Source organism: Oncorhynchus gorbuscha, unplaced genomic scaffold, assembly GCF_021184085.1.
Source record: "Oncorhynchus gorbuscha isolate QuinsamMale2020 ecotype Even-year unplaced genomic scaffold, OgorEven_v1.0 Un_scaffold_70:::fragment_2:::debris, whole genome shotgun sequence".
NCBI classification, from domain to species: Eukaryota; Metazoa; Chordata; class Actinopteri; order Salmoniformes; family Salmonidae; genus Oncorhynchus; species Oncorhynchus gorbuscha.
This window is the reverse complement of record NW_025745511.1, coordinates 213,091-233,525: the sequence shown is the minus strand read 5'-3', so window position 1 is coordinate 233,525 and position 20,435 is coordinate 213,091. Positions and strand designations below refer to the sequence as shown.

Below are 20,435 nucleotides of genomic sequence, written 5' to 3'. Positions count from 1 at the left end.
AAAAATACTTGTCTTTTTTGGGGGTATCTGTGCTTTACTAATATTTTTGACAACTTTTACCTTACTACATTCCTAAAGACAATGATGTTATTTTTACTCCATACTCCCAGAAGTACATTTTGAATGCTTAGCAGGACAGGAAAATGGTTCAATTCACACACTTATCAAGAGAACATCCCTGGTCATCCCTCGTGCCTCTGATCTGGCGGAATCAATAAACACACGTGTTTAGTTTGTAAATTATGTCTGAGTATTAGAGTGTAACACTGGCTATCTGTAAATGTAAAAAACTAAATCTGTTTGCTTAATATAATGAATTTGAAATTATTTACACTTTTACTTTTGATACTATTTTACATTTTAGCAATTCCATTGACTTTTGATACTTAACTTTATTTTAAAACCAAATACTTTTTGAAGTTTTACTCAAGTAGTATTTTACTTGGTGACTTTTACTTGAGTCATTTTCTTTTAAAGTATCTTTACTTTTAAGTATGAAAATTGGGTACTTTTTCCACCCCTGGCCAAATGTCAAACGACGCATGGTGGTGTACTGGTTTTGCCATTACAATGTAACAGGTTCACTGTTCACTCTCTCCATGACTACGTGGGGAGCACCAGCCACCTTGGCATTGATTGTGGGCCAGGTCCAGGCAAAGTATCCTCTTGACTTCACCTCACCCCCCTGAATCACTGAGGGTGAACTGGAACCCTCCATCCCGCCCACTGCATGGTTAACAAAACCGTTGCCCTCGGGCACCGAGGTAGTGTTCCGTCTTCTTGTTTCAGTGATCTTCGGAGAGTGGGTTGAAGTTCCTCACTTCACTTTGATTATATTCTGGTAATGTGTTGTCAATATCTCCAAACATTTGGATCTCCAGTCCAGGACGACACTAGCGAGGCCGTCTCCAACTTTACACAGCTGATGCGCACAGTCCAGAACGGCAGTTAGATCTGGAGAGAATAGAAAGTAACCGTTTAGTCGGTCAGTTAAACATAGGATAATGTCTCATTTGTGGTAAAATCGTAAGCACAAAACCAAATGGCGGAAATATGAATGACCTTTTCCGGTCATATTGATTGGGCTTGCGTTGTGTTTCTTTGTTGAGCTCTTCCAGAGCAATGTTGTGCTTGTGGTACAGAGTAGATTGAGTATCTGAATGTATGCAGCTCTGTAATTCTTATCAGTCAGAAGTGAGGTCTCCGCTAAAGTCGGAAGTTAGCTTCGTTATTATCGCCTTGGTGACGTAGATATTTACATTGTACATTACATTTAAGTCATTTAGCAGATGGTGGATCCCCTGTGCAAGTCTCGCCTCCTAATAAGCTGCCGTTTTGGGTTATGCTCAGTCTTTGTTATTACAATCTTGTGTGTTGTGTTTCCTCAAAGATGACTCTGCAATCAAATAGGCAGCTGATTATCATTGTAGGCTAATTCACTTGGAAGTTTGTGGTGTGGGCCTAGAAAAAAAATCACATTACACTATCCATAAACTAATTCTGGATATTCCTTTGGATATTCCTGGATATTCCTTTGGCCCTCACTGACCATGGGTGCCCAATTTTGAAATATTGATTCATTAAATACAGTTAACCCACTGTTCCTAGGCCGTCATTGCAAGTACGAATTTGTTCTTAACTGACTTGCCTAGTTAAATCAAGGTCAAATAAAAACAGAATTGACCATGCAGAGCCTTTAACTGTAAGCAGGAGCACAATCAGAGAACACCATTTCCCACAACTCCCATTTCCCACAAATATACAGTTTACCTCCGGATGCATCGAAGCTGCAGCAAAACTTGCGCCGCTGATTTCTAGATCACATGAACGGGATGAAAGCCTTGTGCTGTTTTTACTTCGTCCAGTTCATTTGAAAGGAAGATTTGGTAAACCGCGCAGGTTCTGACAAGACAAGAAATTATTGATTTGCAGGCCTTTATCTCGCGCCTTCACAGTATCCGCGTACACGACCCTCGAGCCTGATACAGTGAAATATTGCACGTAAGTACTGTATTGTTGTTACTATGTAGATGTTCTACCTGGAGCAAACAATGGTGCAAACCCAAATGCAACATTGTAGCCGTGCTGCAAGAGCTTTACAAACTCGATTGATCGTGATACATTGTTGGATTCTTGGTTAATTCAGGCCTACCTATCCAGAGTATGCGCGTGCTATTTTGTACAGTAAGTCGACGAGCTGTGCAATAATTCGAGCGAATCAGTCCTAGATTGCAAATGGAAATAATAACCATAACATTTACTTGAATGTACACATTCGGTGGTCACGTGGACTACATCTGGGTCAGCGTGAGGGAACCCGTGTAGCATTTATTTTATTATTTTTTTAGGTTAGAAAATGTCCAGTGGAAATGTGGTTGATTTCTGTATATATCGACATCAGTTGTTTTACATCATAGTAAACGGTTTTACTTGTAGTAAACGGTTCTTTGCGGAGGGATATGGTTCTACCAATAACAATTGTTGATCAGAACCCCTTTTGGAAGACCAGGATCCTTTGTTAGGCAAAGTGTTCCATCTGAAACATTTAAGATCATAAGAACTGTTTTTGGAAGAAAGGGTTCTTGGACGTTTTTTGGAAGGCATGGAGGATGCTGCATATAACCATCTATAATGTTTCCCAGCATGTAGGGAGATTTTCAGAATAGTTTGTTTTACTGTAAAATATGTTTTTTTGCATGTACATTGATTGGCTAATACATTTTATGCTACACAAAGATAAAGAACATACTGTTTTCTAAACCGATCCAATCTGTTGGTTTTATGGCACCCGTTACATAGATGGTTGTTCCAGTTTAGATGACTGAGGAAGTCTCAGTATTCAGACTTCCCTACCCTGGCAGTAATTCTGAATGCAGGTTGGGGCTGATTAATAATTCCACTTGTTGGCTATCCTAACTCTGGCTGGATTCCAATAGGAATTACACATCACTTTGCAAACCAGCACAGTGTGACTTGAAGGCCCGTGGTGGCCTGTAAACCAGGAGATTCCGAACACCACTGTGTTAAGAGTATAACTAGGCCACGGATAGAACAATGAGACAGATATTTCACTGGATGTATAGATGTGAAGCACCCGGTTGGCGTTTCCACTCACTACCAAATATGGTAGCGAGAGGAAGCCGGGATCCGGCAGTGATGGAAAGAGATGGATTTAGGCCGACAATCCTGTTAATTTACTCATCAATTAACCATTTGATCTCAATACAGTTTTCTTTTCCCAAAACTACAATATGTTACGAACAGGGTGGACAAAGTTTTGTAGACTTTATCCTTTGCCAATGTTGGGTTGTTTAGAAGGAGTTCAAAGGCAAATTGAGTTATTGCACACATGCACGTTACAGAGTAGGCGTTCCCCAACGGAAATCTGGAAATGCATGCCAGAATGCGCCACTAGCATTTCGCTAGCTGGTGCTTGACTCTGCCAACCTCCTTGCTTGTTCTGTCCACTATGGCTCATTTGTTCATTTGAAACGACAGTCTGTGGTTCAGTTAAAACACATCTTTGACTAGTTCCTCAATGAAAGGTCTTATGATAAATGTAATGTTTTGTCCTAAATAATACAATTTTAAAGGCTGGTAAAGCTGGACCCGTTCATAGAGGGTTCTAGGAAGAACCTTTTAAATGACAAAATGGTTATTGTTTTAGGTAGAACCATACACAGATGGCTCTTTGAGGAACCGCACAGAGGGTTCTACCCAGAACTAAAAGGGTTCCCTTATGGGGACAAACTGAAGAACCCTGTATGGTTCGACTTAGCACCGTTTTTCTAAGAGTGCATTATAGACTAGGTCACTGATTATCATTAATCTGCTAACTACTGTATAGTGTTACTGCACACAGTAACAAACAGATATAATAAAGCGGATTATCAGAGTTTACGCTGCAATAGAACAAAATCATGCACTTTGGAATGTAGGTTTATTTTTTGATAACATTGTGCATTGATGTCTTACGAAAGGATGGTATTTATTCAGTCATTGCATCATCTTTTTTTCCCCAGGATGCCCAAGTCAAAGGAAGTTCTGTCATCTACTTCTGGCAGTGCCAGTGCCAGTGACTCAGACAGTGAGGCTGAGACCAAGGTAAAATTGAATCAAATTTTATTTGTCACATACACATGGTTAGCAGATGTTAATGCGAGTGTAGCGAAATGCTTGTGCTTCTAGTTCCAACAATGCAGTAATAACCAACAAGTAATCTAGCTAACAATTCCAAAACTACTACCTTATAGACACAAGTGTAAGGGGATAAAGAATATGTACATGAAGATATATGAATGAGTGATGGTACAGAGCGGCATAGAGTAATCTAATCTAATAACAATGACCTTATACACACAAGTGTAAAGGAATGAATAAGAATATGTACATACAAATATATGAGTGATGGTATAGAACGGCATAGGCAAGATGCAGTAGATGGTATAGAGTACAGTATATACATATGAGATGAGTAATATAGGATATGTAAACATATAAAAGTGGCCAGTGATACATTACATCAAGATGGCAAGATGCAGTAGATGGTATAGACTACAGTATATACATATGAGATGAGTAATATAGGATATGTAAACATATAAAAGTGGCCAGTGATACATTACATCAAGATGGCAAGATGCAGTAGATGGTATAGACTACAGTATATACATATGAGATTAGTAATGTAGGGTATGTAAACATTATATGAAGTGGCATTGTTTAAACAGACAACCCCTGCTCCTGTGTTGTATCCAAAGCCACAAAGTAAAGGCATTGTGTTTCCGTCAAAAGAACTGAAAAGGACACAAATATTAAAAAATGCTCAGATCTACACTACCGTTCAAAAGTTTAGGGTCACTTAGAAATGCCTTTTTTTTTAAAGAAAAGCAAAAAAAAAGGTCAATTAAAATAGCATGAAATTGATCAGAAATACAGTCTAGACATTGTTAATGTTGTAAATGACTATTGTAGCTGGAAACAGCTGTTTTTTAATGGAATATCTACATAGGCTTACAAAGCCCATTATCAGCAACCATCACTCCTGTGTTCCAATAGCACATTGTGTTAGCTAATCCAAGTTTATAATTTTTAAAAGGCTAATTGATCATTAGAAAACCCTTTTGCAATTATGTTAGCACAGCTGAAAACTGTTGACTCATTAAAGAAGCAATACAACTGGCATTCTTTAGACTAGTTGAGTATCTGGAGTATCAGCATTTGTGGGTTCGATTACAGGCTCAAAATGGCCAGAAACAAAGACCTTTCTTCTGAAACTCGTAAGTCTATTATTTTTCTGAGAAATGAAGGCTATTCCACACGAGAAATTGCCAAGAAACTGAAGCTCTGGTACAACGCTGTGTACTACTCTCATCACAGAACAGCGCAAACTGGCCCTAACCAGAATAGAAAGAGGTGTGGGAGGCCCCCCGGTGCACAAATGAGCAAGAGGACAAGTACATTAGTGTCTAGTTTGAGAAACGGACACTTCACAGGTCCTCAACTGGCAGCTTCATGAAATAGTACCCGCAAAACACTAGTCTCAATGTAAACAGTGAAGAGGCGACTCCAGGATGCTGGCCTTCTAGGCAGAGTTGCAAAGTAAAATCCATATCTCAGATTGGCTAATAAAAATAAAATATTAAGATGGACAAAAGAAAACAGACACTGGACAGAGGATCTCTGCCTAGAAGGCCAGCATCCCGGAGTCGCCTCTTCACTGTTGATGCTTACTAGTGTTTTGTGGGTACTATTTAATGAAGCTGTTAGTTGAGGACTTGTGAGGCATCTGTTTCTCAAACTAGACAATCTAATATACTTGTCCTCTTGCTCAGTTGTGCACCGGTGTCTCTTGTAATCCTCTTTCTCTTCTGGTTAGGCCAGTTTGTGCTGTTTAGTGAAGGGTGTAGTACACAGCATTGTACGGGATCTTCAGTTCTGTGTCAATTTCTCACATGGAATAGCCTTCATTTCTCAGAACAAGAATAGACTGAAGAGTTTCAGAAGAAAGGTCTTTGCTTCTGGCCATTTTGAGTCTGTAATCGAACCCGCAAATGTCGATACTCAACTAGTCTAAAGAATGCCCGTTTTATTGCTTCTTTAATGAGAACAACAGTTTTCAGCTGTGCTAACATAATAGCAAAAAGGTTTTCTAATGATCAATTAGGTTCTTAAAATGATAAACTTGGATTAGCTAACACAATGTGCCATTGGAACACAGGAGTGATGGTTGTTGATAATGGGCCTCTGTACGCTTATGTAGATATTCCATAAAAAAATCTGCTGTTTCCAGTTACAATAGTCATTTACAACATTAACAAAGTCTACACTGTATTTCTGATCAATATGATGTTATTTTAATAGCAGAAAATGTGCTTTTCTTTTAAGAACAAGGACATTTCTAAGTCACCCCAAACTTTCAAACGGTAGTGTACCTAGATTCAAAGCCGGATTTTTAATATGGCTGCATATATTCGATTTTTAAAAATTTAACTAGGCAAGTCAGTTAAGAACATTCTTATTTACAATGCCAGCCAAACACGGACGACGCTGGGCCAATTGTGCGCCGCCCTATGCGACTCCCAATCACAGCCTGGATTTGAACTAGGGTATCTGTAATGACGCCTCTCACACTGAGATGCAGTGCCTTAGCCTGCTGCGCCACTCGGGAGTCCAAAGCAGGTTGACGTTTATTGGGATGAGTCATGTCCTTGAGGCAGAACTGAGCGATTTCTGCTCGATGGACCTTCTGCAAAGTAAAATAGGGGCTATATTGTAAAGGTTCATGAAAACAAAAATTGTAAGGTTATGGTTAGGTGTTAGGGTTAACAGTAGGGTTAAGGCTAGGGTCAAGTTTAAATTCTGATTTCTTTTTTATGACTTTGTGGCCTTGCCAGCTAGTGACCACTGCAGAGCTGCCTCCAGAACAAGATTCATGACGAAAAACGCTAACCTGCTACAGTTCATATTAAATCAGAGGTTATAAATCAGAGGTTAGCCTTTTGTACTTTCAGAAGAGAAAGTCCATTTTTATATGTGTGGAAATGAACCCCTGTTCATAGGCCAAGAAGAGAAAGCAAGCAGCGCCAGAGAAACTAGCAGCTAAGAAACCGAAAGGAGGGGAGAGTTCCAAACCCGGTGGAACCTCCAAGGAAAGCGGCAACAAGGACAAGGATGACAACAAGTTCCAGGTAGGGAGATCCGAGCTCTGTGTTGCTGCTCGACCAGACTCCAGCACAGAGGAACACGGTGTCAGTCCATCCCCAGTACAAAAGATGCGACGTTCGTTGCATGTCGATATCCGACCTTTTGCATGCCATGGATGACGTTTGAGGTCAAAGCATGCTGGTATGAAAAACTACCCTCAAAATACGCAAAAATAGGCTTCTAGTTTGCACGTTGTAGTTTTTGACTCAACTGTCTGCAGTTGGAGCTGAGACATTTGGAGGACGGGCAAGGAGAGAAATCTCTTGCTCTCCGCTCCGTCCGACCCCGTAGTCGCAGTACTATTTGTTAAGTTCATGTTTGAAGTTTCCCTATATTTCTGTTATTACGGGGCTGTCACTCGGTCAAGAGTGCGCCTGCGCGGGAAGGCTTGCTGTTGATGGACCTAGCCTGGTTGTGTGATGGCTACCTTGTAGTGCGTTCATACGCCATAGTAAACTTTGTTGAACTGGAACCTTGTCGTTGTGTCATTTCAAGTTAACATTGGTAGCAGAGGATGGTTAATAACTCAAATGTGCCACCTCGCTTCGATAAGAAGAGGTTGTACGACAGTTGGAAAAATGAACTTGGAATCTGGACACGGGTTACTAATCGGGACACGAAAAAGCAAGCACTTGCGGTGCTATTATCGCTCGATGGAAGAGCGAGAGACACAGCACTGGAAATATCCGTTGAGGATTTGAACAAGGGTGATGATATGGGAACTTTGATCAGAGCACTGGATTCTGTATTTCTTAAAGAAGAGAAAGACCGTGCCTACGAGGCATATTCAAACTTTGACAGTGTTACGAGAGATATTTCGGTTGCAATGACTGACTACACCATTGATTTCGAACAGAGGTACAATAGGATGCGCAAGTACGACATGGTTCAGTTGGCTTCGACTGCTTGTACTGTGCTGACTTTTGCATCAATGAGGTCGGCACTAAATAATAATGTTATTGATGTCTGTCGCGCCAATAACACATGGAATGCAAGTGAGTGACGCAGCATATTACACTGAGCAGCAGAGAAAAGGCGCAAACAAGTCATGTTCTCAAGACAACCAGAAGGGGGGCACTATTGCCCGGCACAAATCGACTGGGCAAATATGGAAGGAGATCAAAATGTGCTATTTGTCGAAGCACTTACCACTGGGTTACAGACAGTCCTCATATAAATGAACAAGTTAATCTAACAGGAAAATGTGAAAACATAGAGCAGTGTAACATTACACTGTTTTCAAACTAATCTCCTTCTGATACTGAGATTTTTATAGTTGAATCCTTAGGCTCTGCTGTGATTGATACTGCATGTACAGGGACAAATGGCTTGATTAGTTATGTCAGTGAACAAAATACGATTGAGACACCAAGCAACAGAGCTTTCAAATTTGGAGATGGGAGAATCGTCCATTCTACCAAGAGAGTTACAACACAGAGACAGGAACAAACACCCACGAAATACAAAGCGAAACTGAGTCTGCCTAAATACGGTTCCCAATCGGAGACAACGATAAGCACCTGACTCTAATTGAGAATCGCCTCAGGCAGCCAAACCTATACCACACCCCTAATCAGCTGCAATCCCAAATAATACAAACCCCAATACGAATACAACATATAAACCCATCTCACACCCTGGCCTTCCCAAACATATAACAAAAACACAAAATACAATGACCAAGGCGTGACAGCCACTGGCTTCCAAGTACAATGAAACAGTGGCTGTATATCTACATGAGCTAGGACCAAGTGTGTGGTACCTTCACATAATCCTCCACTTCGCACACTTCAGTGCTGTAAGTATTGTGAATAAAAGAAACACGGTGAAATGGTCAAGCACTTCATTCATTCCTGAATAAGTGTGCTTGCTTGGCCCGCCCCAGAAATTATACAGTGACAATGGAGGAGAATTCAATAATAATGAAATAAGAGAAATGGCAGAGAACGTCAACATGGAAGTAAAGACAACTGCTGCATACAGTCCATGGAGCAATGGACTTATGGAGAGACACAATCAAACACTCACCGAGATCATGCTATAAGTTGAAGCAAGGCAATGGATGTGACTGTAAAACAGCCCTAAATTGGGCTTTGAATGCAAGAAAACTCACTGCACAGTGTTCATGGTTACAGCCCATAGCAACTAGTGTTCGGACAGACACCTATCTTCCCTCTGTACTGGTTGACAAGCCACCAGCACTAGAAGGGACCCGTGTGGGTGCATGGGGGTGGGACAGCACCTTTCAGCACTACATGCAGCGAGAAAAGCGTCCACCGAAGCAGAGTGCTCAGAGAGAATTCGCAGGGCTCTGCGGAAACCGCTACGACCCACCGATGAGAAGTACGAGACTGGAAACAAAGTGTACTACAAACGAGTTGACTGTCAAGAGTGAAGTGGACCGGGAGTAGTCATTGGCCAAGATGGTGTGGTGATATTTGTGAGGCACGGAGGCACCATAGTCAGGGTGCACCCTAGTCAGGGTGCATCACTCAAGATTGCGGAAAGTAAATTATCAAGATTGATTCTCAGCAACAGCCCCTCTCTGTCTCCCAATAAAAAATGACAAAAAGGACACAGTAACAAACACAAACCTACCAGATGTCACATCCAATGATATGGGCACTGAAACTGACACAGGAAATGGAGCAGAGACCTTCAACCATGCCACAGATAATACTGTTGAGCGTTCAAATGAGGAAAACATTCAACAACAGCCACACGTGTTAAGAGAACATGGTTGTTCCAATCTAAAAGCTGGACAGAGAAAGTGGTATTCCACATACAGCAACCGTCATTGGACGAGCAGGAAAAGCAAAAGGAAAACACCAGAACTGGTACAACTTGCAGTACCAGCTACACTTTCTGTACTTGAAACAAAGGATGTGTCATTTGACTCAGCTAAGATAGATGAGCTCAGTAATTGGATGAAAAATGGAGTATTTGAGGAAGTCAAAAACATTAGCCAAAAGTGTCTCAACAAGGTCGGTGTGTACCCTTTAAAGAATCCTTAACTGGAATAGTGCCTAAATCACATCTAGAGGTTTTGAGGAGCTGGCTGCTAAAGAACTCCCAAAAGACTCACTGACATGTACCTCAGAGTCACTCAGATTGCTGATGATGGTAATCTGCCAGAAGAAATGGAAACTGAATTCCATAGACGTCAAATCTGCATTTTTGCAGGGAACAAAGCTGTCAAGGGACATTCACATCTGACCTCTGCCTGAAGCTCAGGGTGAAGGAACACTGTGGGAACTAAAACAGTGTGTGTCTGGACTGGCAGATACATCACTCTACTGGTACAACAAAATCAAGGCAACAATGCTGAATACAGGTGAAAAAATGTCACAATTGGATCCTGCAGTCTTCTATTGGCTTGATCAAGACTGCAATGTGACTGAGGTACTTGCCTGTCATGTTTATGACTTTATCTGGGGTGGCTCACAGACCTTTGCTACAACTGTGATTCCACACCTCAAAGCTGTTTTCCAGGTCGGCCGTGAGGAGCATGATAATGTTTATGTTGGCATAGAGTTAATGACAGTTGATGGAACAATACTGATGCAACAGGAGAGCTATATCAAGAATCTTCAACCCATTCATATGGATTCTTCAAGAGCCGTACAAAGGAATTCCCCTCTGTGGAATTGAAGCGGATCAATTGAGGTCAAAGATAGGACAAATTCTATGGGTTGCTAGACAGAGTAGACCTGATGTAATGTTTGATGGTTGCAACTTGGCATCTAACCACAAAACACGCCACTGTACAGACCATTCATGAGGCGAACAAAGTTGTTCGTCAACTGAAATCACAACAAGTGACCTTTTAAAAGATTCAGCATGTTGGAAAATATGACTTTTTGAAACTAGTTGTCTTTAGGGATGCTTCCCTAAGGGAACCTTACAGATGGAGGCACGCATGGTGGGCATCTAATCGTGTTAATGAGTGAAGGAGGAAGATTCTCACCTATCTGTTGGCGGTCAAAAAGGATCAGAAGGGTTGTCCGAAGCACACTTGCTGGAGAAACACTTGCCCTTGTGGATGGAATTGACAACAGCTTGCTGACTGTCTGACTGACTAAAAAAAGGAGCATCTGGTTTTGTGCCCCTATAGGCACTCAGTAAATGGAAAGTGGTAGCTTGAGTAAGACACAACTTTTTCACACAATCCATTTGTAATGGGGAACGTGAATAATACTTGGACATTTAATGATGTTGTTGATGTATTATTTGTCTTTAACGAAAAGTGGGAGACTGTTAAGTTCATGTTTTAAGTATCCCTATATTTCTGTTATTACGGGGCTATCACTCTGTCTAGAGTGCGCCTGCGCGGGAAGGCTTGCTGTTGATGGACCTAGCCTGGTGTGCGATGGCTACCTTGTAGTGTGTTCATACGGTATAGTAAACTTTGTTCAACTGGAACCTTGTTATTTCGAGTTAACACTATTTTCCTCCCTCGAGCTGGATGGCAGCTCTCCACTTTGTCCGTTGATACCAGTGACGTGTGAGGAGAAAAGGGTAGGCTAAATGGAAAACTGTTTGTCAAATACATTTTCCTACATTTTTATGTGCTAGTTAAGCACATAACCATGATTGTTTAGTCTTTAGCTCTTTAGCTAAGGTGTCATTACAACAAAGGTAGTTAGCTACAGCGTTTAGTCAACTAAGCGAGCACACTTACTTGCCTGCACATGCTTTGATCTCCGCAATGGTAGTAGGGGAGAGTGCATTGACGAGCAAGGAAATGTGTTCCAAAATTCCAGAAACTAATGTCATTGCTTTAGAAGCTTCTGATAGGCTAATTGATGTCATTTGAGTCAATTGGAGGTGTACCTGTGGATGTATTTCAAGGCCTACCTTCAAACTCAGTGCCTCTTTGCTTGACATCATGGAAATTAGCCAAGAACTCAGAAAAAATTAGAAACCTCCAAGTCTGGTTCATCCTTGGGAGCAATTTCCAAACGCCTGATGGTACCACGTTCATCTGTACAAACAATAGTACGCAAGTATAAACACCATGGGACCACGCAGCTGCCATAACGCTCAGGAAGGAGACTCGTTCTGTCTCCTCGAGGTGAACGTATTTGGTACAAAAAGTGCAAATCAATCCCAGAACAACCGCAGAGGACCTTGTGAAGATGCTGGAGGAAACCAGTACAAAAGTATCGATATCCACAGTAAAATGAGACTTATATCGACATAACCTGAACGGCCGCTCAGCAAGGAACAAGCCACTGCTCCAAAACCGCCATCAAAAAGCCAGACTACGGTTTGCAACTGCAGAAGGGGACAAAGATCATACCTTTTTAGAGAAATATCCTCTGGTCTGATGAAACAAAAATAGAACTGTTTGGCCATAATGACCATCGTTATGTTTGGAGGAAAAGGGGGAGGCTTGCAAGTCGAAGAACACCATCCCAGCCGTGAAGCACGGGGGTGGCAGCATCACATTGTGGGGGTGCTTTACTGCAGGAGGGACTGGTGCACTTCACAAAATAGATGGCATCATGAGGCAGGAAAATGATGTGGATACACAGTGCCTTGCGAAAGTATTCGGCCCCCTTGAACTTTGCGACCTTTTGCCACATTTCAGGCTTCAAACATAAATATATAAAACTGTATTTTTTTGTGAAGAATCAACAACAAGTGGGACACAATCATGAAGTGGAACGACATTTATTGGATATTTCAAACTTTTTTAACAAATCAAAAACTGAAAGATTGGGCATGCAAAATTATTCAGCCCCCTTAAGTTAATACTTCGTAGCGCCACCTTTTGCTGCGATTACAGCTGTAAGTCGCTTGGGGTATGTCTCTATCAGTTTTGCACACAGAGAGACTGAATTTTTTTCCCATTCCTCCTTGCAAAACAGCTCGAGCTCAGTGAGGTTGGATGGAGAGCATTTGTGAACAGCAGTTTTCAGTTCTTTACACAGATTCTCGATTGGATTCAGGTCTGGACTTTGACTTGGCCATTCTAACACCTGGATATGTTTATTTTTGAACCATTCCATTGTGGATTTTGCTTTATGTTTTGGATCATTGTCTTGTTGGAAGACAAATCTCCGTCCCAGTCTCAGGTCTTTTGCAGACTCCATCAGGTTTTCTTCCAGAATGGACCTGTATTTGGCTCCATCCATCTTCCCATCAATTTTAACCATCTTCCTTGTCTCTGCTGAAGAAAAGCAGGCCCAAACCATGATGCTGCCACCACCATGTTTGACAGTGGGGATGGTGTGTTCAGGGTGATGAGCTGTGTTGCTTTTACGCCAAACATAACGTTTTGCATTGTTGCCAAAAAGTTCAATTTTGGTTTCATCTGACCAGAGCAGCTTCTTCCACATGTTTGGTGTGTCTCCCAGGTGGCTTGTGGCAAAATTTAAACGACACTTTTTATGGATATCTTTAAGAAATTCTTCTTGCCACTCTTCCATAAAGGCCAGATTTGTGCAATATACGACTGATTGTTGTCCTATGGACAGAGTCTCCCACCTCAGCTGTAGATCTCTGCAGTTCATCCAGAGTGATCATGGGCCTCTTGGCTGCATCTCTGATCTCTGATCAGTCTTCACCTTGTACGAGCTGAAAGTTTAGAGGGACGGCCAGGTCTTGGTAGATTTGCAGTGGTCTGATACCCCTTCCATTTCAATATTATCGCTTGCACAGTGCTCCTTGGAATGTTTAAAGCTTAGGAAATATTTTTGTATCCAAATCCGGCTTTAAACTTCTTCACAACAGTATCTCGGACCTGTCTGGTGTGTTCCTTGTTCTTCATGATGCTCTCTGCGCTTTTAACGGACCTCTGAGACTATCACAGTGCAGGTGCATTCATACGGAGACTTGATTACACACAGGTGGATTGTATTTATCATCGTTAGTCATTTAGGTCAACATTGGATCATTCAGAGATCCTCACTGAACTTCTGGAGAGAGTTTGCTGCACTGAAAGTAAAGGGGCTGAATAATTTTGCACGCCCAATTTTTCAGTTTTTTATTTGTTAAAAAAGTTTGAAATATCCAATAAATGTCGTTCCACTTCATGATTGTGTCCCACTTGTTGTTGATTCTTCACAAAAAAATATGTTGAAGCCTGAAATGTGGCAAAAGGTCGCAAAGTTCAAGGGGGCTGAATAGTTTTGCAAGGTACTGTATATTGAAGCAACATCTCAAGACATCAGTCAGGAAGTTACAGCTTGGTCGAAAATGGGTCTTCCAAATGGACAATGATCCCAAGCATACTTCTGAAGTTGTGGCAAAATGGCTTAACGACAACAAAGTCAAGGTATTGGAGTGGCCATCACAAAGCCCTGACCTCAATCCTATAGAAAATTTGTGGGCAGAACTGAAATAGCATGTGTGTGTGCAAGGAGGCCAACAAACCTGACTCGGTTACACCAGCTCTGTCAGGAGGAATGTTCACCCAACTTATTGTGGGAAGCTTGTGGAAGGCTACCCAAACCGCTTGACCCAAGTTAAACCATTTAAAGGCAATACTACCAAATACTAATTGAGTGTATGTAATCTTCTGACCCACTGGGAATGTGATGAAAAAAATAAAAGATTAAATAAATCATTCTCTTTATTATTTGGACATTCCACATTCTTAAAATAAAGTGGTGATCCTTACTGACGTAAGGACAAGGCATTTTGACTAGGATTAAATGTCAGGAATTGTGATAAACCGAGTGTAAAAGCGTATGTAAACTTCCGACTTCGACTGTATGTTGCTGTTAAGGGTTAGTGGGCCTATGTTATTTCATCAGTTCTTGATCTGGTGTCGTCGTTATACACTGTAGCTTCTACACCTGCATTGCTTGCTGTTTGGGGTTTTAGGGGTTTTAGGCTTGGTTTCTGTACAGCACTTTGAGATATCAGCTGATGTACGAAGGGCTATATAAATACATTTGATTTGTAGCTGTATGTCAACAGTAGGCTTCTAATGATGTGATCCTATTCAGTTCACCGATGACAATAAGGCATGTTGAATGAATGGTAACCTAGAAGTCAAACCTAACTTGATGGATCAGGTCCGGGATGGAGATCCAGAAACAATACAGTAGGTCTAGTTCAGTTGTTTCATATTCCAAATAGCCTACAGTAAGTTAGACTACTCCCTGTTCACCCACGACTGCGTGGCCACGCACGCCTCCAACTCAATCATCAAGTTTGCGGACGACACAACAGTGGTAGGCTTGATTACCAACAACGACGAGACGGCCTACAGGGAGGAGGTGAGGGCCCTTGGAGTGTGGTGTCAGGAAAATAACCTCACACTCAACGTCAACAAAACTAAGGAGATGATTGTGGACTTCAGGAAACAGCAGAGGGAACACCCCCCTATCCACATCGATGGAACAGTAGTGGAGAGGGTAGCTAGTTTTAAGTTCCTCGGCATACACATCACAGACAAACTGAATTGGTCCACTCACACTGACAGCGTCGTGAAGAAGGCGCAGCAGCGCCTATTCAACCTCAGGAGGCTGAAGAAATTCGGCTTGTCACCAAAAGCACTCACAAACTTCTACAGATGCACAATCGAGAGCATCCTGGCGGGCTGTATCACCGCCTGGTACGGCAACTGCTCCGCCCTCAACCGTAAGGCTCTCCAGAGGGTAGTGAGGACTGCACAACGCATCACCGGGGGCAAACTACCTGCCCTCCAGGACACCTACACCACCCGTTGTTACAGGAAGGCCATAAAGATCATCAAGGACATCAACCACCCGAACCACTGCCTGTTCACCCCGCTATCATCCAGAAGGCGAGGTCAGTACAGGTGCATCAAAGCTGGGACCGAGAGACTGAAAAACAGCTTCTATCTCAAGGCCATCAGACTGTTAAATAGCCACCACTAACATTGAGTGGCTGCTGCCAACACACTGTCATTGACACTGACCCAACTCCAGCCATTTTAATAATGGGAATTGATGGGAAATGATGTAAATATATCACTAGCCACTTTAAACAATGCTACCTTATATAATGTTACTTACCCTACATTATTCATCTCATATACATATGTATATACTGTACTCTACAACATCGACTGCATCCTTATGTAACACATGTATCACTAGCCACTTTAACTATGCCACTTTGTTTACTTTGTCTACACACTCATCTCATATGTATATACTGTACTCGATACCATCTACTGTATGCTGCTCTGTACCATCACTCATTCATATATCCTTATGTACATGTTCCTTATCCCCTTACACTGTGTATAAGACTGTAGTTTTGGAATTGTTAGTTAGATTACTTGTTGGTTATCACTGCATTGTCGGAACTAGAAGCACAAGCATTTCGCTACACTCGCATTAACATCTGCTAACCATGTGTATGTGACAAATAAAATTTGATTTGATTTGATTTGCATTGTATCCAGTAATTTAATTATTCAGATTTTCTCCCCAAACTAAATTAGGATGACAGTTTCCGTTGTCACTTCACTATCCACATAAAGGCATCTATTCATTTGAAATTATTACGCCAAGATTTGACATAGAAAAGTGTTATTAAGTCCAACTCAATTTTTTTTAGGATCATACACAAGACTCAAATGCTGTCTGCATTGTTGTTCTGGGTTTCAGGAAGTGTCAGTTAATGGTTTTTCAAAAATGCTAAATGCGCCAACTACCTGAGGGGGAAGTTGACGGACAACCTCCGGACCTCCCCCCTAACTAACTGTAGTCCTAAATCAGAGGGAGAACCCTGATTTGTGCATGTTTTAAACATGTTTCTAGTTAGCTACTGAAGGTCAACCAATTACCAAGTACCCATAAGTCTATATACATTCTTAGAAAAAAAGGTTCTTCAGCTGTCCCCATTGGAGAAAGCTTTTTTTCTTCCAGGTAGAACCCTTCTGGTTCCAGGTACATTGAACCAAAAAGGCTTCTACCTGGAACCAAAAAGCTTTCTCCTTATGGGGACAGCTGAAGAACCCTTTTGGAATCTTTTTTTTCTAAGAGTGTAGCGCAGGTCTGTGGCGGTCATGAAGTTTTGTCAACCAGTGATTGTCTTTCAAATAACTGCCGGTCTCACGGTAATTGACCGTTAACTAACATAAACATATTTAGCTTCGACGCATAGCCTACGAGCCACTGGTGCGGACCTCTGGAACATCAAGCCTACGTCAATTTAAAAAATAAGTTGTCTTCCGTTTAATAGCCTACACCATCATAGTAAATCCAATATTTATTTTAGGCAGGGATAAAGAAACTTTATGATATGACAAAATGTAGCCTATTTCAGAAGAACAGAATAGCATATTCTGAGTTGTCATTATGTTAAGAACTGTCATTGTGTCATTGTTAGGCACTGGCTATGCCATATGGCTGTGGGCTACACTAGTTCATTTAGCAGACACGATTTGCTTAGAAATCCTGTGGCATTACTTTATATTTTTTAATAAGAAAAATACATTCTAAGGCTGCATGATGTGACAAATGATGACAAAAAAATATATATATTTTTTTAAAGTTTAACGAAAGGGAACTGCTCTGCTCTGTTTCTTGTGCAGGCTGCACACACTTCATCATTCCCATTCACAATTTGACAAGCACTTGATCATATTCACATGCAATATTCTCAGTTGAATATGGTCTTTGTGTAATAATCTTGTCTTTACGAGTTGCTCCCGAGTTGCACTGCATCTAAGTGCTTGGGATGTCACTACAGACACCCTGGTTCAAATCCAGGCTGTAAAACAACTGGCTGTGATTGGGAGTCCCATAGGTCGGTGCACAATTGGGCCAGCTTTGTCCGGGTTTGGCCGGTGTAGGCCGTTATTGTAAATAAGAATTTGTTCTTAACTGACTTGCCTAGTTAAATAAAGGTTAAATAAAAAATGTACAAAAATAATGATATATGGAACAAATGTGTGCCGCTCTATGGGATTCCCAATCACGGCCAGATGTGATGCAGCCTGGATTTGAACCAGGTACGGCAGTGACACCTCTTGGACTGAGATGCAGTGTCTCGGGAGCCCGATACACAGCATGTGTGGAATTCTTTTTGAGTTAGAATTGCCCACACACACAAAATATGTCCACAGCCTGCACTCGCATAGCGAAATATAGGTTACATTTACATTGAAGTCATTTAGCAGACTCTCTTATCCACATGCAGTATTTTTTTTTATATGCCTAATAGGCTACACTGTTTGTAAAGCAGATGAATGTGCTTAATTTATAAGAATTTCGCAATAGAGAAAGCTGAGATATGATTTTATTAAATAGTGGCCTGTCAGAACTGTTTTCAAACGGGATTACTCAATGGCGGGGCTTTTAAGAACACTAGGCTCTGTGGGCCCTGTGCTCTCCAACCATGCTTCAGGGGTCCTAGGCCTGTAGGATACGCATGGAGTTATTTGGCCACTTCAGTTGTGATACAAAACATTTAGGCCTATGGGCTAGGCTACATAATGAATGAGACTATGATTTTAGCATACTCATAAAAATGATTCAAAGTTGGAAGGTCTGCGATATGGTTGTCTTCACGTGCATCTTTTTATTTATTTCAGATTGGGAAGATGAGGTATGTGAGTGTTCGTGAGTTCAAAGGCAAGTGTCTGATTGACATCCGTGAGTACTGGATGGACCAGGAGGGAGAGATGAAGCCGGGCAGGAAAGGTAAGATTTGTCACAGCAGAACCCTGGCCCCTGAGCCCACTGTCATGCCGTCACTCTACAAACACACATGGATTTGGAATGATGAATCATTGGTTGAAATAGTTTTATCGTCGTTTCGGTGCTCCAAACAATGAGTTAAACGGTTTATTGATGATTTATCAAATCCATATGCCCTTAACAAACATTTTAAAAGGATAACAAATGTTAAGTGTTATCACAATTTCTATGTGTATTTTTCCACCTCTGTTCTGAGATAGTGGTACCCAGATGTCATATTTGACATCAAGCCCAGTGATGCTACTTTTCTGGATTCATTAACTGAACCTAGATCAGTTTACTTTCCGCTGTCTAACTTTCCTCTGTTCCATGCCCAGGTATCTCACTAAACCCAGAGCAGTGGAACCAGCTGAAGGATCAAATCTCTGAGATCGACGACGCTGTGAAGGCGATATAAGAGGGAGGCCTCTGGCTGCCTGGGATTTACCATCCACAACCATACATTCTGTTTGTGTTCTTAACTTTGCCACCATTTTTTATATTGTTATTGAAACATTTTTAAAGGAAGAGACCCACATTTTTTAAGTGAACGACCAAGACAACATTGTGTATATTTTAAGGTTTAAGTTTCTGTTTACTTCTTGTGCTGTGTTTGAAAACCCAATGTATGTTATGCTTGTTGAGTGCTTCAGATGTATGTGTGTTTGTGTCTTACTGGGTTTGCTATAATAAGTAATCAATAAAAGCCATTTAAAGGGACTACATTTTGTTTAAATGTTTTTATTTATTTTATTTAACTAGGTAGGCTAGTTGAGAACAAGTTCTCATTTGCAACTGCGACCTGGCCAAGATATAGCATTGCAATTCGACACATACAACAACACAGAGTTACACATGGAATAAACAACACATACAGTCAATAATACAGTAGAAAAAGAAAACAAGTCTATATACAGTGACTGCAAATGAGGTAAGATAAGGGTGTTAAGGCAATAAATAGGCCATGGTGGTGAAGTAATTACAATATAGCAATTGGAATGGGAGATGTGCAGATGTGGAGAAGATGAATGTGCAAGTAGAGATACTGGGGTAAAAAGGAGCAATATAAATAAATACAGTATGGGGATGAGGTAGATAGATGGGCTGTTTACAGATGGGCTATGTACAGGTGCAGTGATCTGTGAGTTGCTCTGACAGCTGGTGCTTAAAGCTAGTGAGGGAGATATGAGTCTCAAGCTTCAGTGATTTTTTTTTTTGCAGTTCGTTCCAGTCATTGGCAGCAGAGGAAGGAAAGGCGACCAAAGGAGGAACTGGCTTTGGGGGTGGCCAGTGAGCTAAACCCACTGGAGTGCGTGCTATGAGTGGGTGCTGCTATGGTGCTATTATTACAGTAGTTTGTATCACTTCTGTATGTCAGCTTGTAAATGAGGATGTTTAACTGTTCTCCAGATATATCCCAATTTCATCATATCTATTAAAAGCATATTTACAAGAGAATGGTATAAATACAGATAAAAGAGGAACCAAGAGGCAATATAATATATGAATTGGAAGACTCGGAGGTCCTTTCTTCTCCTGCTCATCTGCTTGTGACCACCA

The 20,435-nt window shown here is 41.3% G+C and overlaps 1 protein-coding gene across 1 annotated transcript; it reads left to right on the top strand.

Moving 5' to 3' along the window:
• The first annotated feature begins 1,775 nt into the window (after positions 1 to 1,775).
• LOC124019137 (activated RNA polymerase II transcriptional coactivator p15-like) lies at positions 1,776 to 19,595 on the top strand. Its single transcript, XM_046334515.1, has 5 exons — positions 1,776 to 2,001; positions 4,023 to 4,104; positions 7,062 to 7,190; positions 18,731 to 18,839; positions 19,214 to 19,595. The coding sequence occupies exons 2-5, from the start codon at positions 4,024 to 4,026 to the stop codon at positions 19,291 to 19,293; spliced, it is 399 nt and encodes a 132-aa protein (XP_046190471.1). The 5' UTR covers positions 1,776 to 2,001; position 4,023; the 3' UTR covers positions 19,294 to 19,595.
• The last annotated feature ends 840 nt before the right edge of the window (positions 19,596 to 20,435 follow it).